General features: G+C 37.8%; 1 protein-coding gene across 8 annotated transcripts in view; it reads right to left on the bottom strand.

Annotated features, from left to right (window-relative positions):
• dicer1 (dicer 1, ribonuclease type III) overlaps positions 1–18,872 on the bottom strand; it is an 87,428-nt gene that overhangs the window by 40,511 nt on the left and 28,045 nt on the right. For 6 of the 8 annotated variants that reach the window (XM_015350198.2, XM_015350201.2, XM_015350199.2 and 3 more), the window contains 10 exons: positions 17,686–17,868; positions 17,452–17,557; positions 17,128–17,303; positions 16,209–17,007; positions 15,065–15,217; positions 13,568–14,417; positions 12,815–13,083; positions 12,164–12,326; positions 11,869–11,944; positions 5,944–10,452 (listed from right to left, as the gene is read on the bottom strand). In XM_015350198.2, the coding sequence (XP_015205684.1) occupies positions 10,287–10,452; positions 11,869–11,944; positions 12,164–12,326; positions 12,815–13,083; positions 13,568–14,417; positions 15,065–15,217; positions 16,209–17,007; positions 17,128–17,303; positions 17,452–17,557; positions 17,686–17,868 (2,941 nt within the window). In that variant the 3' untranslated portion in view covers positions 5,944–10,286. Of the gene's footprint in view, positions 1–5,943; positions 10,453–11,868; positions 11,945–12,163; positions 12,327–12,814; positions 13,084–13,567; positions 14,418–15,064; positions 15,218–16,208; positions 17,008–17,127; positions 17,304–17,451; positions 17,558–17,685; positions 17,869–18,872 lie in introns of those variants that run through there. The other 2 variants (XR_011190177.1, XR_001478751.2) reach the window with 2 other exon arrangements.

Below are 18,872 nucleotides of genomic sequence, written 5' to 3'. Positions count from 1 at the left end.
GGGATGGCTATGGTATTAGTAGGCAATAGGTGGGTTTCTGTATTGTTTCTGTAAGTTCACAAACTTTAGAATCATAGAATATATTTTTTTAATTATACAGCATAATTCTCTAAAAATAAAAAAAAACCTAATAATTCATATGGGATAACATTAGCATTTAAGCATCTTTGTTATGTTATTGAGAATTATGCTATAGAGAGGCTTCTTCCTTTTAATAGCATACTAAACATTGTGGTAAAAAACACCAGTCTTTTAATCTTAGGGTTAACATTCATTTAATGAACCACTAAAGCTATGTGAAACACAAGGACTTGAAATTCAAGTGTTAAGCACTTACAACTATTTTCATGTTTCAAAGCACAAAACAGTCACCCACGTATGGACCTTTAACTCCATTTGATTCACCAATCTTCAAAAACTTGATTGCAACAGCTCAAACTATACATGAGAAGCCATTACAAACTATTGTGATGTCTACTCCATCACATATAGGCATCAAGTCAGACTGATAGAATGTTAGGTAATCCTCCTCATTACCATCATTTGTTTCTACACATGTATTATGCTAAAAGTTTACTTGGAGTCCTAAAAAATATAAACATACTTGAGCACCTTTAAAGACACTCAGAGCTCTGATGTCACAGATATTTGTACAGCAGTTTACTTGTTTGACTTTCACTGAATATCCCATTATTCAAGTCTGGAGCAAAACAAGGTGAAAAGGGCAGCATTTAACTGGTTGCTGATGATTCTTTGACTCCCATTTCTAACACTATGCATTTTAGTCCTTTATTACATTGATTCAACACATATGTATATACTGTTTTTTGGTCCAGCTGAATTCACTCTCAAGTGTAAACTGAAGATTTTAATTGAGTTGCTATTTGAAGGGCACTTTTTCCAGTACTATTTGCACACAGAACATTAAGCAGCATCTACTCAACTTGCTCAACATTATCTCTTACTACTCACCTCCTAAAAGGTGATCAGTTTTTAATGGAAAAACTCAATGAATGACAAAATATCAGAGACTTCCACAGTGCACACTTGTTTTGCTTCTTGCATACACCTGAATGCAGACAGTTGTGAAATTCAATATCAATCACAAATCACTACTGACCTTTAAGAGCTGAAAGCGCATTTACAAATATGCCCCACATAGAAAACTGAACTCAATCAGTTTGTGATTATGTTCTGGGCCGGAGCAAAAACCAGAAAAGGCAAAGTTTCCCCAGGACCATGGCTGGGAATCACTGCTTAGCACACAAAGCAAGGGCTTCAGAGAAGTCTTGGCCTCCAGGACTTGAACTGTGATTGCTGCAAGAAAGCACTGAAGAAGGCGATAGAAATTAAAAAAAACATAACTAAATGAAATATTAATTGCTTAATTAACCCAGGATTCTCAGATCACTTCAATAATTAAGGATTAGCTGGAGCAAAGACTTAAATTGCATTGGAGCCAGCTATCATCCCATAATGCTGCCAATGCAAGGAAATAGAAAAATAACATTTCTATGAAACATTAATTTGCACAGATTGCAGTCTATTCCTTATTTATTTCCCCATTTAATTTATTATTAAGAAATATATTGGCAAAGTCTGGATGTCCAGGACGTCTTGATCCTAATTATTTCTTTTTACAGCAGATGCTCTTATAAACATTACAAAATCTGAAGTTCCACACAGTTCACTAATAGAAAAGCTGTTCTTTTCTGAAAATAGGTACAATTTACCATGCCTTCCTGTTTACCTAACTGCTGTGTTTGTGTATATATTTGAACAAACATATATGAAAGCAAAGAATATGCTGACAAAACAACTAATCATGCAGATGTTAGAACTACTGTGATGAAAAGGTTTGTGCTGCGCTAGGCTTGAAACCAAATTCCCCAGAATCAATCTCAGAGATGCTGTGGTAGAGAGATTTGACACTGCATGAATCCTAATGAAGGCTGAAGTCGAACCATGTGGTTTTAAACTGTTTGTGATACACCAGAACCGTCTGTTTCTATCAGAAGAGCAGAGAAGGGCCAGAATGGCCTTGCAGCGTTCCACCTGGTGGGGGGGCTCCTAGTTCCCTCCCTGTGGCCAAGCTGTTGTTCTCAGCCAAGTGAGTTCATGTCTTATCTGTGTCTCAAGTTGCTCACTTACTAAAATGCTTATTTCCAGGGTTAGTCCAAAGCTACTGAAAACCACAGAGATGAACATTCATTCCTGTACTGTTGCTGCAACAGTTTAACATGTTTTATGGTGAAAAAGTTTTCCCTGGCTTAGAAGAAGTCCTTATCATGCTTTTTTCATTGACTTTTTAAAATCAAAATAGTGAGATGAGCAGGAAAAGAGATTTGTTTAATTTCTTGTTTTTACAACATTTTGTTTGCTCCCACTACTACTAGAAATAAAGTACGTGTGAATTTGCACTACTCTGGAACAGCAATGCCCTCAGTTAGATTGCGCCAGGAAAAACCTGCATTGTTTCATTGCCTGCTATCATATTTCAGCCATTTAATGCACAGCACATGATTAAGAATATTATGCTACTGATTTACAGTATTTCTTGGCTTAGGGGTCTCATTTAATCAACTTCTTCACTTGGAAAAAAGTAGTCAACACACAATCTGGGCAACATGCCTAACTGCACAATGTGTCAAGTTGTGCCTCACCACGTTCTGTAATGAGACATTCTGCTGGCTTAAAAACGTTACTCCTGAAACAAAAATATAAAAAATACAAAAACATTTGTATAAAACGAATATTCTCAACTTCCTCTCCAGCCACAAATTCTAGGATTGTCCAGTGAAGTCCAAACCAAATCTGGCATGAATGATTTGTACCAAATAACAGTGGACTGTGTACATAACCACATCAATAAATAATTTTTCACTAGGGCAGAATCCTGCCCACTAAATGGAACATGTTATAAAGTAAAAACAATCACGAAGTAGTGTTTCCAGGTCTGCACAGCCTCAAGAAGTTTTCAGAACAGAATGACTTTAATGCTTTCAGGTTTGCGTGAAAAAGGTAACGAAAGAATGGAAGGAAAACGAATGGCGCTCTTGTATTCCTTGAGCTGCATCAGTTCCCAAACAAGCAACAAGTAGAGTTTAATAAAGAAGAGCCCTCTTCCCACACTCACCTGAAGAAGGCTCCACAGCTGAAACGTTTTTCTTCTTTTTACTTCTTAGTGTGATTATTTTCTTGTTAATAGATGTACAAATATATGTTAATATACAGTATGTACAGATAATTGACACACCATCACAGGACACAGTTTATACACAGAGATACCAAATTACTTTATGCCATTTGTTAATAGTGAGAACAGCAAGAAGAGCACTACCCAGTTAAGAGTTACTTCCCATAAGTTCACACTTCGCAGGATAACATATAGCTATATAATTTAATGCAACATCAACGCTAAGTATTCAGTGTAAATCTTTTATGTGCTGAGACAGTTAAACTTTTCACACTCCTTGATAAATACACTGAATTAATGATGATATCTGCTAAAGTATGGATAAGTATTTACTTAACTACACAAGTACAGTGTGGTGCAATAGCACTGACAAGGCAGTATGTTGTCACAACAGAGTACAAATATTGTACTATCAGTAATTTTTTAATCTCTGTTTTCCATCTATTGAGGAAAAAAAAATACTTCTCCTGCCTAGACCAGCAGCCAGTATTAAAACCACCTGTACTCTCCTGTTGGCTGAATTATTTGATGTCAATCGACATGGGTATCTTAAGCCAATACAAGTCATTAAGTAAAAAGGGCATTATTGCTTTAAACTAAGGTATCTGATAGATGATATGATCAATTAAAATCTTCCCTTTTGATAGAGTGAATTTCCATATTCTGCTCCGTAAGTTATCTAAATAGGCCAAGAGAACTGGATCTAATTACAAGTGAGAAACAGCAGGCCTTACCCTGTGTTGAAAGGCCATCAGTAAGCTGAACCATTAATAACCTGTCTGTGTGCTGTACATTGTAATTGTCAGGCTGCAATTTACTGTAATCCTTGAATGAAAAAAAAAATAAGAACTGAAAAATAGCTCCAGCCGATTTAAAATTCTTACAACTAGTTGAAAGAGAGAAAAACAAGATGCACAGGTCAGGAGGGCAAGTTGTGTAAGCGCAAGTGCTGAGTGACAGACATTTTAGTACTAGCAAGGGACCCAGGCTTGAAAGGTCAGTGAAAAGTTTTGGCAAAGACCGACTGAGAAACAATGAACCTTCTGCATATTTATTCGTCATCTCTTTGTTTTTACAGCAAGGAGAATAAATGACTTAAATGATGTTGGGGCGAGCCTGCACATTGTCAACACAGGTTATAAGTCATTATTAAACCCCTCCCCCAGCCCCCAACAAATCAGACTAACCTGGTCTAGGCAAGGAGACTAGAAGTTATTTGCATTCCTCTTGTCAAAAGAAATCATATCCCCTTTCCTATGACTTTCCTTCTCTTTTATTAAGTTTAGTCGCAAAGGTATTTTATTGCAGGTTCTCCACTGGCACTGTTAAGTGCAATGGAGCTGCTAGAAACCAATTCCACTAAAATGTCCCAGGTGATTCTCCCTGGGCACTTAATCAGGGAGGAATATTACTTTTAAATAAGATTAGTCTTCAGCTCTCACTGTTTAACTTTAAGCTTTCCCCCTCCCTGCTGATGCCACCCAGTAAATACATCACATTGTTTTAGTGTGAGTTTCCTGCGACTGCCATACATATTGGAACACGCTCTCCTCTCCATACCCAGGGCTCTTGTCCCAGCAATATGTGTGGTGCCACTGATAAGCTCCAGAATATGTAAATTACTCCCTTTTACTTTATGAATAAACATCATTCTATTAAACACTGTCAGAAACCAAAGGTTGCCTGTAAATAGTGACCTATTGGTTGCAGTACATGAGGAGAAACTTTTAAATCTTGAGGAGTGACATTTCAAAACTTTAATCATTTGCTCCAAATGTTCACCAAGTCTACTAGCATAAAATAGATCTGTTTGCTTCTTTATACTAGAAACATGCTGACAATGAATTCAGTTAATGAAATTAGGAACATATCTAAATCATTTAAAAAAGAATAAAAAGAGATGCACTGTTCCTAAAGGTAAATTCCCATTTAATTTGACATAAAATATTGTATAAGCATAATTTATTAAATAAGAAAAAGGGCAAAAAAGGGAATCAAAGTTCTAGAACAGTAGACTGCAATACTACTGTCAGACCTGCAGTCATCTGGTGTCCTTATTAGCTTGATTATCACTTGAACAATTTCCAGAGGTCTTCAGCTTTGAGAACTGACAAATCTGTGCTAAATTTGAAAGCTTAACAAAAACTTTTAGACTTAAGAAAAGTAACATTTTTACATTTCTTGTAACGAGACCTGAAAAGGTTTGGCTTCACTAACTCAATCATGGAAGTGTTGTACTGAAGGCAACAGGTTTCAGTAAATGCTCCAGTCTGAAAAGTGATTTTTTTTTCTTATTATATTGTTACAAAGCTACATATTTAGTAACAATGTCTAAGAAAAAAACATTTCACTACCATCGCAAAGGAACTCGTTTCCTAAGAATTCTAATCTGCAGTTTACCTTTATGCTTACGCACAAAACATTGATTAGTTTTAGACTTTTAACATGGAAAATAAGAAAGCTATTAGTCATGTGTAAGTGTAATGTAGGTAAAACACTGGGCATGTTCACTCCCTGGACAGCAGCTCAAGATATTAAGTTAGTACTGACATCATAAACAACAGCTTGATCTTTGATACAGCAGGACAAAAATAATTTCATTCCTGCTTAACTGTAATTTGATCCTAATCTTATATTTCATGGCATACATGTTTCCAAACCATTAAAACAAGACTTAAAGTGCTGTTAAGGTTTTTAAAACGCATTCAAAAACTCCAGTTAAAAATGAAAATACAAAAACACCAATGAACAACCAGACCATTACTTTATTGTAGATATACTCAGCTACAATTACAAAAAATAATAAAAGTATTTGTGATCCATAAGGTGCAGACCGCAAACCTCTGCAGCATGATTACAGTATGAATGAAATATTTAATGTCCCTTACAGACTGCTGCAGAATGTGATGGCCCATTATTCCCCATTTAATTCACTGTACAATGCATTGCATTCTTCAGCTCGCCTCTGAAATCAACTGATTTACAGTACAGTACTCCTGTAGTACTCACAGACTCACATGTGTAAATCTCATATTACTATTTAGTTTGTGACAAAACAGCTTGCTGCTGATATGAGTGCATTTGTTTTCAGGTAACATCTGATATATGGGTTTGATCTCTTAAATTTGTGAGGGTTTGTTTTTTTAAAAAACCAACAGGATTTCTGTTACATAACTGAAACTTCTGGTAGCTCATGAATCACTTCTGTGCATCTTTTTTATTTAAGTGGAAGAAGTTAAACTGGATTGTTTTTAATTTAGTGGGCGATCTGGAAAGAAACTGCCTTACGAAGCATGATGTAAGTTACACCAGTAATAGTCTGACCATCAAAACAATATAACTGAACACTACTGGGCAAAAAAGTCCTGCACCATCAACATGCATGTGCAGGTTATTTGCAAATGTAAATTTCTTGAAGAGAAAGGTGCAGGAAAGGTTTCAAGCCATGCATGTTGCCAACTTGAGTTGTAGGGGAATGTTACAGTTTGAAAAGTGAAATACTGTATTAAGGCAGGACATTACTTGATATACAATACAAATGTTTCACCCCAGATTGTACAGATCCCCTAGGTCTGTTCTACAGTGTATTTAACAGATACTATCCTGCAGGCACATTATGTCTTAAAGATTACCCTTAAAAAAAAACAAAATAAAATCAGCAATTTAAACAGCAGCAAGGCCAAAACCACATGTTCGTCCTCTAAATATATCGGCAGATTTTTCTTTTTCTTGAAATGAGGTAAAGCGTGGTGCCCAAGTGCAATGCTTATTTGTGCTACATGTACAAAAACAAAACAATTATCTGCCTGTAAGAAAAAGATTTCAAAAGAAGTCTGCAGCATATAAAGGAGGACTACCTTACATCAAACATTTAAAAAGGTAAATAGACTTTTTTAAAAGCGTAAGAGGTTCATGCCAACAAACTTCAGCCTGGTTAATCGTGTTAATTCACTTAAATACAGTCCTTTTATTCAATGAAAAGAATTCACTAAGTGTGGCACCAAAAAGTGATTTCACATTCTTCAAAGTAATCCTCCAAAATATTTTTAAATTAATGTTTATGCCCAGCTTTCTAAGTTTGGGGGGGGAAGGGTTAAAGTGAAAAAATGCATACAGTGTGAAGTCTAGGATCTTAATGAACCCTTGGTGTTGTGATGCACACTGCAATGAGGTCACGTTAGAGAACATTACACAGCCGTTACAAGCGGCGATAGTGAAATTAAACGTACACAATAACAGATACTCATTTTAAATACACCAGGTTTCATGTAACAATGTATAGGGTCACTTAATTCATCTGCATAAGATAACCAGATTGCACCACATACAGGATAAAAACAAAATTAAACATTGATAATGGCTAAAAGAAATAATAAAACCAATGTTTTGGTATCATTGGCCTTACGATTTGACAACCTGAGGTTAATAGCACAGTTTACTAAGGTTTGTATGAAGAAACAGACTATACTCTCACCAGTACATCAGGGAATGGAAGGAGAAAAAGTGTAAGATCTTTCACGTGTGCACACAGCTGGATTTCCAAACGACAATACAAGATTGCGAACTTACAGTATTGTGTAGCAATTTTTGTTAAGCCAGTTAACCCAATAAAAACTATAAACCCACATGGCACATGGATATTGCAACTTTTTTTATTTAAGATCTATCAAGCTCTTGCAACACATTAGGAAATTAGAATTGCAAGATGTGTAACCGGGAGCTTTATACGTAAGACAAAAAAGGCACTGTTTTCATATCTTCTAGTTTAAAAATATATCAAATTGGTGCAGTTCATGGGAATGTTCATCTAGTGCAAAGTATAAATATGACAAGTTGCAGATTATCACAGTAAACACTGTATTGCATTATAACCATTAATATTTTTCAGGTTAAAGTCTTACTGAGGAATTAAGTATGCACATTTTAAAAGATATATTTGAATAAGACAGTTACTGTCATTGAAAAAAACAGCGCAAAGACGCTTTTGAGGTAGCAGCACGCTAACTTGAACTACTGATGTATCTGCAAAGAATGTACTGGTAGCTCAGTTTTTACATAGCAGATATTTAAGATGATATACTGACAAGTACAAAAATATTCCTTGTTAAGTTTTGATCTTACCCTTCTTGTTCATTGCAATATTACTCACATGCAAATTTAATTATCTAGCTCTGAATGAAAAAAACATGAAGACATTCTTAAAACACAGCTGAGATTAACCCCCATATTAACATCCTCTAAGAAGGAAAAAAAGAAAAGTGAAAATCACAATGACTTCACACTTGCAAAATACTACGTGGCCAGTTTTCTGGAAGCAAACAAGCTGAAATAATGCTGAAAACCAAAAAAAACAGTTCTCATATTGAAATTTAAATTTGCTTAACATAAAATTCAAAAAGCAATATTGCAGATACGGAATGCAATCTGTTTACTTTGACAAAACATTAAGTGACCCTTTTAAATTAGTTACAAAGATCATTTTCAAATTTTATCGCAAGAGAAAACAAAGCAATACAAACGAGCATCTACCTCAGGTTTATGTGCAGAGAATATACTCTCTCTCAGCCTCCCCTCAAAACTTCAAGCATAAATCAAAAGGGAAATATTAAACAAAATGCAGCTAACCTCTACTGATTTACTGCTGGCAGTAAGGATAACCAATCCAACAGATTTAAAGGTCAATTAAAGAGGTATTATAGTTACAGTGCAAAAAAAAAGAAAATAATTCAAGCTTAATACATAAAACATAGCACCAAAAAAAAACAGAAAACAATGCATGCAAATAACTGAGGTATTCAAGTGAAGAGTGCCTAATGCTAGATAACTAAAACAAACATTTGGGCTGTAAGCCAAGAATCATAATCACAAATGAGCTTAAACTAAGCAAAGACTGGTTTTCATCCCCTTGATCACAGAGTTATGAAAGTATACCTCACAAATGCAATTCTGTGGCATTGTGACAGTGGTAACTTTGGTAAGTGAAGTACAAATGCAATCTAGGAGAACTACAGTAAGAATCTTGTGTATGCAAAGAATGTAAAGGTGCTCCATTTCTTACAGAAGTGACCAATTTCTTATAAAATCTGCAGCATATTTCCCAGGTGATATGTCTTTTCTATTATTGTTAAAGTTATCAAAACTAAACATCAGTCAATGGAGACATCTGATGCTCTCTTTCAGGACCATTCATTTAGAATGTTATTGTTCTTGGTATAAAAAACATTAAATGAAACCTAAGCATACATTTAATTCATCACGTTGATATATTTTTTCTATGTATATACTGGTAGCTGTATATGCAAATAGAATCCTGCAGGTAGTCTTATAATAAATGGCTACAAAAACAGGCATTCTGGAGTGTGATAAAAACAATTTATATTTCTGTGAACGGGAATGTAAAAATCCTATTTTTTTTATAGCAGAGAAACACACAAAGGTGAATCATTTTCAGGCTGGAGAAGACAAAAAGGTTCCAATCAGGCTTGGGTGTGTGTCTACTCCATATGCACTTCAATTGTCCAGCTGAACCTCAATGAAGTGGACTCTAGCAGTAAGTGCAATCTTGATTAAGAAAGCCATCTCAAGACTGAGATAACAGGGAATGAAGGACTATACTGGCACCCGCTCAAGCTTCTCCCCACCAGCTTGTCCACCACTATAACTTTAACCGCTTTAGAACTGGCACTAGTGCACAGACTGAGGAATTCAGAGTTTCTTTCCTTTCTTGTATATTGTTTTAAACTATATACAGACTAATAATTAAATGTTAAGCACAAGCTTCCTAACCCACTTACACGAAGCAGAGCTTTTTTTTAAAAGAAAGTAAAACAGAACAAGACAGACCTGACCTTTTTTCTTTTTCTTAACACTTGCTAACATTATAAAGCACTCTTGTGATTAAACATAGCAGAAAAAAAGAAAAGATTGTGTTTGCGCAAAAAAACCATAATAGTTCCTTTTTTTCTTTACAAATGCTTACAGCTTTTTTTTTTTACTTACTCGACTAAGTTATATTTCTACCTCTCAATAAAACCCATCGCCTTTTGCTCGCTTCTATTTTGTTGTTTCAGGAAGTGGGGAACGTTCCTGCTCAGCTGGTCTGAACCTGAGGTTGATTTGCCTTGAGACTCCGCAGGGCTCTCCTGGCAGCTGCTGATTTGGCGATCCTGTAGCTTCGGCCAACTCCTTTAAATTTTCCCTTTCCAACCACTTCCACAGTGACCCGGACTTTCCCATCATATGTCCTCTCAGCAGGGCTACAGAGGAAGCAACAGCAAAGCAAATGGAACACATTTCAAGATTTGTGAAGCAGAAAGAAATCCTTATCAAATTAAACTGGGGATGGGGAATAGAGGATCTGGCAGGTTCGCTTGCATTGATTCACGTCAGGAATAACACACTCAAGCCAAACAACACAATTCGTTATCCAGTAAAATTGTTAATATGAACAATATCACAAACTATCCTAAACTTTTTTTTTTTAAAAAGGACAAGTATTGTAAGAGTTTCCTGAAGAACACCGACATCTGCAGAAGAGATTTAAATGATTTTTTTGGAAACACATTTTTGAACTGGAGCCTAGAGCTTGAATATACTAAGACTGAGATGTATACACGCCCCACAGTATGAAAGTATTTAAATGGACAGCACAGGATTGAGAGTGGTACACTTGCATTATACCTCGGAAAGAAAATGTCCTTTCAAGTGGCAGAAACACATTTAAGAACATCAAGGTTGCAAAAGAGAGGAGGCCACACGGCCCAACCTGCCCACCAGATAACAATTAGCTTATTGAACCCTGTATCTCATCCAGCCATTTCCTGAAGGAAGCCAAGCTCTATGTGTACACTTCAACCACATGGCGGGGCAGCTTGTTACACACTCCCCCTATGCATCAGGATATTTACTGGTAAGAAAATAAAGCTCTTCTTGACAGATCACAGCAACTATATCTATCTACCTTCTGTTGTTTTGAAGAAGAAAGCATTATCAGACAGAACAGAAAATATGTAAAATGTTAAAATAATTTTACGTTATGCTTAAAAAAAATAGATCAATATGATCTCTTGGGAACACATAACCAAAGATCTTGAGGCCCTACTTGGCTGATTATAAGCCAATTGTGATTGCTAACTCAAGGTGGTTGTAAGTTAAAAAGTGCCTTTTCTGTTTGCAGAGATGGAATAAGTACTGATTAAAATCTATGGATCACAATTTTATGGATCTATGGATCACACATTTTAGATTTATTTATATTCTGATTTATTACTCTGTTTGCTTTTGTTTATAAAACACTGCAGCTATTGAGTGCCAAAATTTTGCTGATTACTTAAACCCAACAGAAAACCTACCATACAGGATCATTAGCACTAACGAGAAGTACAATTTCAGAAACACCTGTGAATATCTCCGAATATTTCCTACATCTTTACTGCATCATTCTTCCAGATGGCCTGATTTAACTATGTTTTAAACTTGTGCCTTTTGTATCAGAATATCCACATAAATGAATGACCGTGGCATGAGAACTTAAGATAAACCACACATTTATTTGCCCTTAAAGTTATATGAGATAATCCTATTTATGAAATAATCAAATGTTCAAATTATAAGCACATTCTGTTTACATCAAGGGCCATAAAGTGCACTCTTATTTGACCTAGAGCACCCACCTGAATTTGGCAGTCTCCGGCTCCATTTCTAACAACTCACGCACAGGAGAACGAGGAACATTTGCTGAGAATTTTTCTAAAGACAAAAACATTTCACTTTTAAAAAAATGGGTTACTGAGGTACAAAAACACAATATTCAGAATATGATGTTTGATGTTTTATTACAGGTACACAGTTACTCAATATGACATTTTCTATTAATGGTGAATTGTAGCTTTCTGAAGACTGCTTGTCTAATGAACAGTGCAATTTTGTTCTTAACATCATCAAGTTTAATTGGGTTTAATTTCTTACCTATCAGGGGCCTCATCATTGGATAGTACACTTGCCAAACTGTCTCCAAAGACATCCCACTATCCATGTAAATGGCACCAGCAAGTGACTCAAAGATATCACCCATTGCTTTTGGAACTTCAATGTCCTCTTCTTTTTCCTCATCTTCTTCAGATCGTCTGAGCTAAAGTTTGGAAAATGCAAAATGTAAACATCACATTTTGAAAAACTGCCTCCAACACGTCTACAGGGACATCAAGAAAAAACACTATTTACAGATTTTTGCCATTTATTTTTAGTAGTCTCAAATGGTGTCCCTTAGGCATAACAAAAATTTGCTAGTAAAAAAAAAGAAGGTTCGTTGCCAAGATAGCAATTTCAAACAAATTAAATCCAACTGTATTTTACAACACTTGAAATCACAAAAATACAAAACAGATTTTATAATAACTGAATATCCTGCATTGAAGACACAGCTGTATGTTAATAAGAAGAAAAATCCATGAACACACTGTTTAATGAGATACACACACACACACACAACTGAATTACCTATACCTGGAAGCCACTAAAAGACAAGCCCAAGATATTAAAATGCAAACATCTTGTTTTTAAGTTCTAAACTACAGTCACATGTTTTACGAAGCTGCCTATGCAGGACAAACCACTAACCTCAGAATCCATCCCTTGCATTTCATTTTTTTCAAGTTGAAACTGCACAAAGTCATCAATCACGTGGAACAGCTCTGGTGAGACGGCTTTGAAGTACTTATGGTAGTCGTACTTGACCGCCAGGGAAGCGAAGATGGTGTTGTTGACAAGGGCGGATCGCAGGTCAGTCAGCACTCCAGGAGAGTGCTGCCGCGGATCTTCATAAAGGTGCTTTGTAATGAGGTAGTCCAAAATTGCATCCCCAAGGAACTCCAGCCGCTGGTAACAATCTTTCAGACCAAGGACAAAATGGTAACTATCATTCAATGGCCTGAGAACAGTAGCAGTCACAAAGAAATGTACTGGGTTTCTACATAGGACATTGCAGTCCTTCTATAAGAGCAAGAGTTAAATTCCATCTTAAGCTTTCCCCCCCAATATTTAATACTTTTCTACCACTAGATGTCAGCACAGTCCAAAACAAAGACACCAGTTGCAAATAGTAAATCCTAACAATTGAAGGTAATAAGGAACAAGTAAAGGTTTATTCCATGCTGAAAAGAGAAGAAACACAACGTTGTGTTTCTTTTCTTCTCTTTTCAGCATGGAATAAACCTTTACTTGTTCCTTTGCAGCCTAACCATGCTGAGGCAGCTAACTAATTGAACTAATTAAAGGTGATGCCCATTTTAAAGAAATACGGCTTACACAGCACAACCTACAATGAAGTGGATGATGCCAACGGAGTAGAACAGAAGCAGCAGCCGTGTTTACCTGTGATGGTGTTGTAGTGGTAAGAAGCATGAGTGAAGGCTTGTAGAAGGTAGGCCTTGTTGTGAAAGGTGTAGTTGATCTTCTCTTCAAAGTTTTCAAAACCTGAAATCAGGTGGTTGAGGGTTCGTTCAGCATCTGGATGGTCAAACATGCATCTGGGTGGGATTTTCAGCCAACCATACTCCACGTCTTTAGTGTGATCCTTGCCAAGCTCAGCCTGAAGGCTGGTGTTGCTGATGTCTCTGCAAGCCTTCTTCTCCACAGGCAGTACTTTTAAACCTAGGGAGCACAGGAACAGCTGGGCAGCTCTCTCACCACAGCTGGTGAGATAGCAGCCCAGCAGGGCCTCCACACAGTCAGCGATGCTCTTGTCCGCGATGCACTGCTCAGTGTGCAGGTCGTAGGAGATGGATTGCTTGCCGGTGTCCACCCCACAGTTCTCTTCAGATGGATTCCAAAATCCCACCACAAAGTCATCCTCATCTCCGGCCTTGCTGGGGTCGAGGTAGCACATGGCATCCCATGAGCTGTAATCAAACTCATCTATATCGGAAGAGAACTGCACGTTTGCCAGAGAAGTCTTTTTGGGTGCTTTCCATTCATAGTTGGGCTCTGCAGGTGGAAAAGATGCAAGAGATATCTTCTTTCCAAAGGCTCCGGAACCAATCAGCATGTTATCAATGAATTTTATGTGCTCCTGGTAATATTCCAGATCATCCTCAACATTGACCTCATCTTTTGGCTCCTTCCACATCAGGTCATCATCATCTTCATCAACATCGTCAACACCCTCCTCATCATCATCATAGTCTTCCTCAGATCTTCCATTGGCTAATGGATTCTCTTTGTTCTACAAAATAATTTTCGCAAGTTAAATCTGTAAAAATATTTAACGCACATAAACAGAAGAGATTAAACTAGATTAATTATAAAGAAGAGCGTGAACTGGACATGTCCTTGCTGCAATGATTTGGTTTAGCTTTCTAACACAATAAATAGGAAAGCTACATAACAGCTGTTCATAAAACTGCATAAATTACTACCACTTAAATGGGAATACAAAGCCCTTTCAAAGGAATTTATTCCAAAGGAATAAAGCAATGCCCTCTTGTGGTAAAGGTTTGAAAATGCAAAATAAGGCAGTATTAACTTTTATAAAACACTTACGATGAAAACAAAATCTAGAAACTGCAATACAAGACTGAAGTCTGGAAATAATCGGTCATGGTATAAAATACTACTAAAAAAGGCTCTTAATTTTGTAATGTCACAGTTGTAAAATTCAGTGTGGTTTAACACAAGTTTGTACTTCTATACAGTTACATACTGTAAGTGCTTTCCTCTAATATAGACAAGCAATACATCTGCTGTGTTATGCGTGTAGATTCATTCTTCATCACAGACACTAACAGATATAAATTAATGGAAACACTCTAGTCTAACTGTAACATAACAGACTTAGTGTTTAGCTTTATTGTGAGCTTTAGCTCTGCCTACCTCTTCTGAATCCCACTTGTCTGTACTGCTTTTGTCTTGATTCACCACATATCCAGGAGGAAGCCAGTTCACAGGTGGATCAAAAATTGAAACCACCATTCGACTAGGGAGGCCCTTCTTCTTCCCAAGGCGGTACAGATTGCAATTACTAACCTGAAAAAACACAAAAAAAAGTTGAGTATATAAGTTGTAATTTACACTCACAGGTATTTTAAACAACTATGCTCATCTTTCCAACACCTATTCTAGCTTATTCCACATCAAAAGAGGAATCAAAGCCAACAAACAAGTGTGAGATACTAAAAATTTCACCAGTTGTTGGCAACGCACCTCTGCTGCTTATAAATGTAAAGAACCCATACGATCGAATTACAGCACTTTACTTCTTAACTGAACTGTACTTCTCTTTCAGTGCAAAAAACTTGAGTGACCCAGAAACAACATCAGGTTCTTTAACAGATAGACAGCAATGTATTTTTCAGTGGTTTTCCTGAACAGCATTAACCTGGAACATTTACTTAAAGCACTTGGCCAAAGATATCCAGCATTCCCAAATCTATTTAAACCCCTGGTTTATAAGATATGATATATATGAGGTGCCTCAGGAGAAGGACTGCTCTTAATGGCAGTCACCAACCCTGGAAGTAAGCTTGCAGACAGAAGCTGAATCACCACTCTACCATCAGTAAAGGAGTTTAATACAGATAAGAGTACACAAGGGACAACTACTATTGATCTGGAAATCCAATATCCAAATTGATTTTCAGCACAATTAAATCAAAAGCGGTACATTTATTTAGATTTGACCGGCAGACCTTATCCTGCAAAACCTTGACAAGTTCAGAATGAGAAGTTGTTGAATTTGGCTCTTAATTCTGTTTCAGTTAAGCTCAGCCACAACTTGACTTTTTTAAAATGACAACCTGAATATCTGCCACAGCACTACAAAACAGTTAAGTCTTCCTGTCAAGGAAGAAGACAACAGTCTCAAATTTCCCTGTCATGACACAATACTGTTGCACATAATTTATATGCTAACATGTTTAATAAGTATTTAATTACCAGTGAAACCTGCTGCCTGTCTTTTGAGAGATACTGTTCCGCTTTTGTTTCTAAGGCAGAGAGGTTCAGCACTGTACCTCACCTTTTTGCTTCTCATGTAGGAAAGACGGCCTTCATGAGCGTCAGGATAGGTACAAAACAAGTAGGTGGTAATTGCATGCTTAAGGAAGGAGTCTCCTAGCATCTCCAGCCGCTCCAGATTGAACCCATCGCTGGCGTTCGAAAGGGTCAAGGCCTGTAAAATGAGACCAGGGTTTGGGCCAAGGGTTTTGGGGGAGTCGCTGCAGACAGGGCTGGTAGCAAGTTTTGAAACGTGTGAAGCATCTGATAAAGGTGCTGCTGAGGAACTGGCTGTTGCAGTCACTGCCACTGCCAGGCAACCGTCTGAGGTAGATTTTATAGCATGTCCATCAAATTTATTACTCCCTGGAGTACATTCAACGCTGGGCATGGGCTGGTTCTCAATGCTCTGTGAGTTCGGCATGGGAACTGAGGTAGTTGATTGCAAAGGTATGTCACTCTTGCAGGAGTTCAGTGGATGACATTGGCAATTGCTGCCTCCACTAAGGTCATTAGCAGTGCCATTCATGAGGTTCTCAGCACAAAGACAGTTCCTGCTAGCTCTGCTCCTTTGTGAGGGGTTGGGTGCATGTAGCTTATCAGGTGACTTCTCAACAGGTGTGGTGCAGTTCACAGATGGCTGAGTCCCCCTCGGTGGTGAGGAGTCTTCTAGTTTAGCACCTTGATGTGCAGCATTTTCAGGGGCTACAGTTCTGCTGTGCTTACAGTAATTTTCACTTTCTTCTATGCAAGAGCTGGGACTTGAGATGAAAGCCTTGCTGTCTATAGATTTCTTCCATCCAAAATCCAAGTTAGGGTACCTGAGACAAATTAAACAAACACGTTACAGCTATTCAGAGACTGAAGTTAAGGACAAGCTGATTTTGCTTTAGCAGTTTAGATAACACAGCATGGCTGGAAAACCAAAGGAAGCTGCAGACCTAAACTCTGGAGGCAGAGCTTTGACCCCAACACCTGCATCACTGGCTGTCTGGGCTCGGAGCTCCTCTGCAGTTAGAAGGCAGTGTAGACGATAGAGGATGCTGGGCAGACAGACTGCTTTTCTCCACAAGGAAGCTGGAATGGGGTGAATGGCGCAAAGCTCAGGAACTAAAATCTGAAAAATGTGCAAAAGAATATGTCCATTTCACGTTTTATCTGAAGTTAAAAAACATACATATAAGGATCTACATGCAATTCTCTGCAGCAAATTTAATAACTGTGATGATCAGTTGAATGAAACGTCCCAATGGCAGACTACCCACCTGTTTATTTTGCAGGCTTTCCCATTTTGCTTTTCTCTTCTCAGCACTGCTCAAAGGAAGGGCTTTACCTTTTTGATTAAGGTGTCGTGGGGTTAAAAGGTTCAATCTAAAGAGAAAGGATAGCAAAAGATATCGTGCATTTAAATTTCTGTTCTATTTAAATAAACAAGAAAATCCAAAAGCCTTCATGCAACCATTTCTACATCAAAGTTTTCCTTTTCTTTAACTGCATACCTTGAGGATGTATGATCTACATCCAGAAGAGGCTGGTTTAAGTTGGACAGATCAAGGTTGTACTTGGTTTTGTAGTACTCGGCAAAAGTTTCATACTCCGGAGATGGAAATTTACTCAAGGGTGTAAGATCAGTGTAGACATCTGCTACATAGAAACGATGAGGCTGGTCAAAATTGCGATACCTGATAGCAGGAAAAGAGAGAAAACATGCATATGATTCTTTTATTAAATTTAGACACCCAATGGCACTTGGTTTTAAAACAAGACCAATTTGCTTCATTACTCTACTCTCCTCCCTGCTTTACTAAAAATTTCACCAGTGGCATTGACACCCAATGGCACTTGGTTTTAAAACAAGATCAATTTGCTTCATTACTCTACTCTCCTGCTGCTTATAAATGTAAAGAACCCACACGATATGCTGATATGTGGTGAGTGTTATGGTGCACTATGGCTGCTGTCGTATCATCCAGGTGGATGCTGCACATTGGTGGTGGTGGAGGGGAGTCCCCATTACCTGTAAAGCGCTTTGAGTGGAGTGTCCAGAAAAGCACTATATACTGTAAGTGAAAGCAATTATTATTATTTGTTTAAGTTAAATACAATACAGAGAAAGAAGGTTCAAACAGGCCCTTTGACATGGGAAGTAATTCCCCACAATGATGGTATTTATTTTGAGTCACCAAATGTGTCTAGGTTGAATGGCTACGAACACCACAACCATGCATGGGGAACAAGGATGAGTCTGCCTTCACTTCCATAGACTAGCCCACCTTCAAGCCACTTGTCTTCTGACACGTAAGAGGAAACACAGCCCCATGCAGTAAATTCAGCTCAGGTGCATCCCTCACCACCCTAATCCCACGCTGCCCCGCTGGGAATCCTGGTCCCAGGCTGCAAGCAAGGCAACCCTCGAAGCCTGGATCACAGAGCTCAGCCTCCAGTTGGCAAAGCAAATTTACCAGCTGAGCCACTCCCACTGACCTCAGGGGCCTTGTATTCTCCCGTGAGGGGAGGTTAGCTTTTGATGTAGAGCAACTCGCAGCTGTCTGAGGAAGCTCTGTATGGCTCAGCTGGAAAGTGCCAGCCTGATCCCAGCAGGGCATAGGCAGTTTGCCTTCTCAAACAGAGGAGAACTTCGCTATACCTAAAAGCCAGAGAAATCAAGGCCATCGGGGTTCCTGGG

Source organism: Lepisosteus oculatus, chromosome 8 (assembly GCF_040954835.1).
Source record: "Lepisosteus oculatus isolate fLepOcu1 chromosome 8, fLepOcu1.hap2, whole genome shotgun sequence".
NCBI classification, from domain to species: Eukaryota; Metazoa; Chordata; class Actinopteri; order Semionotiformes; family Lepisosteidae; genus Lepisosteus; species Lepisosteus oculatus.
This window is presented reverse-complemented; position numbering and strand designations above follow the sequence as displayed.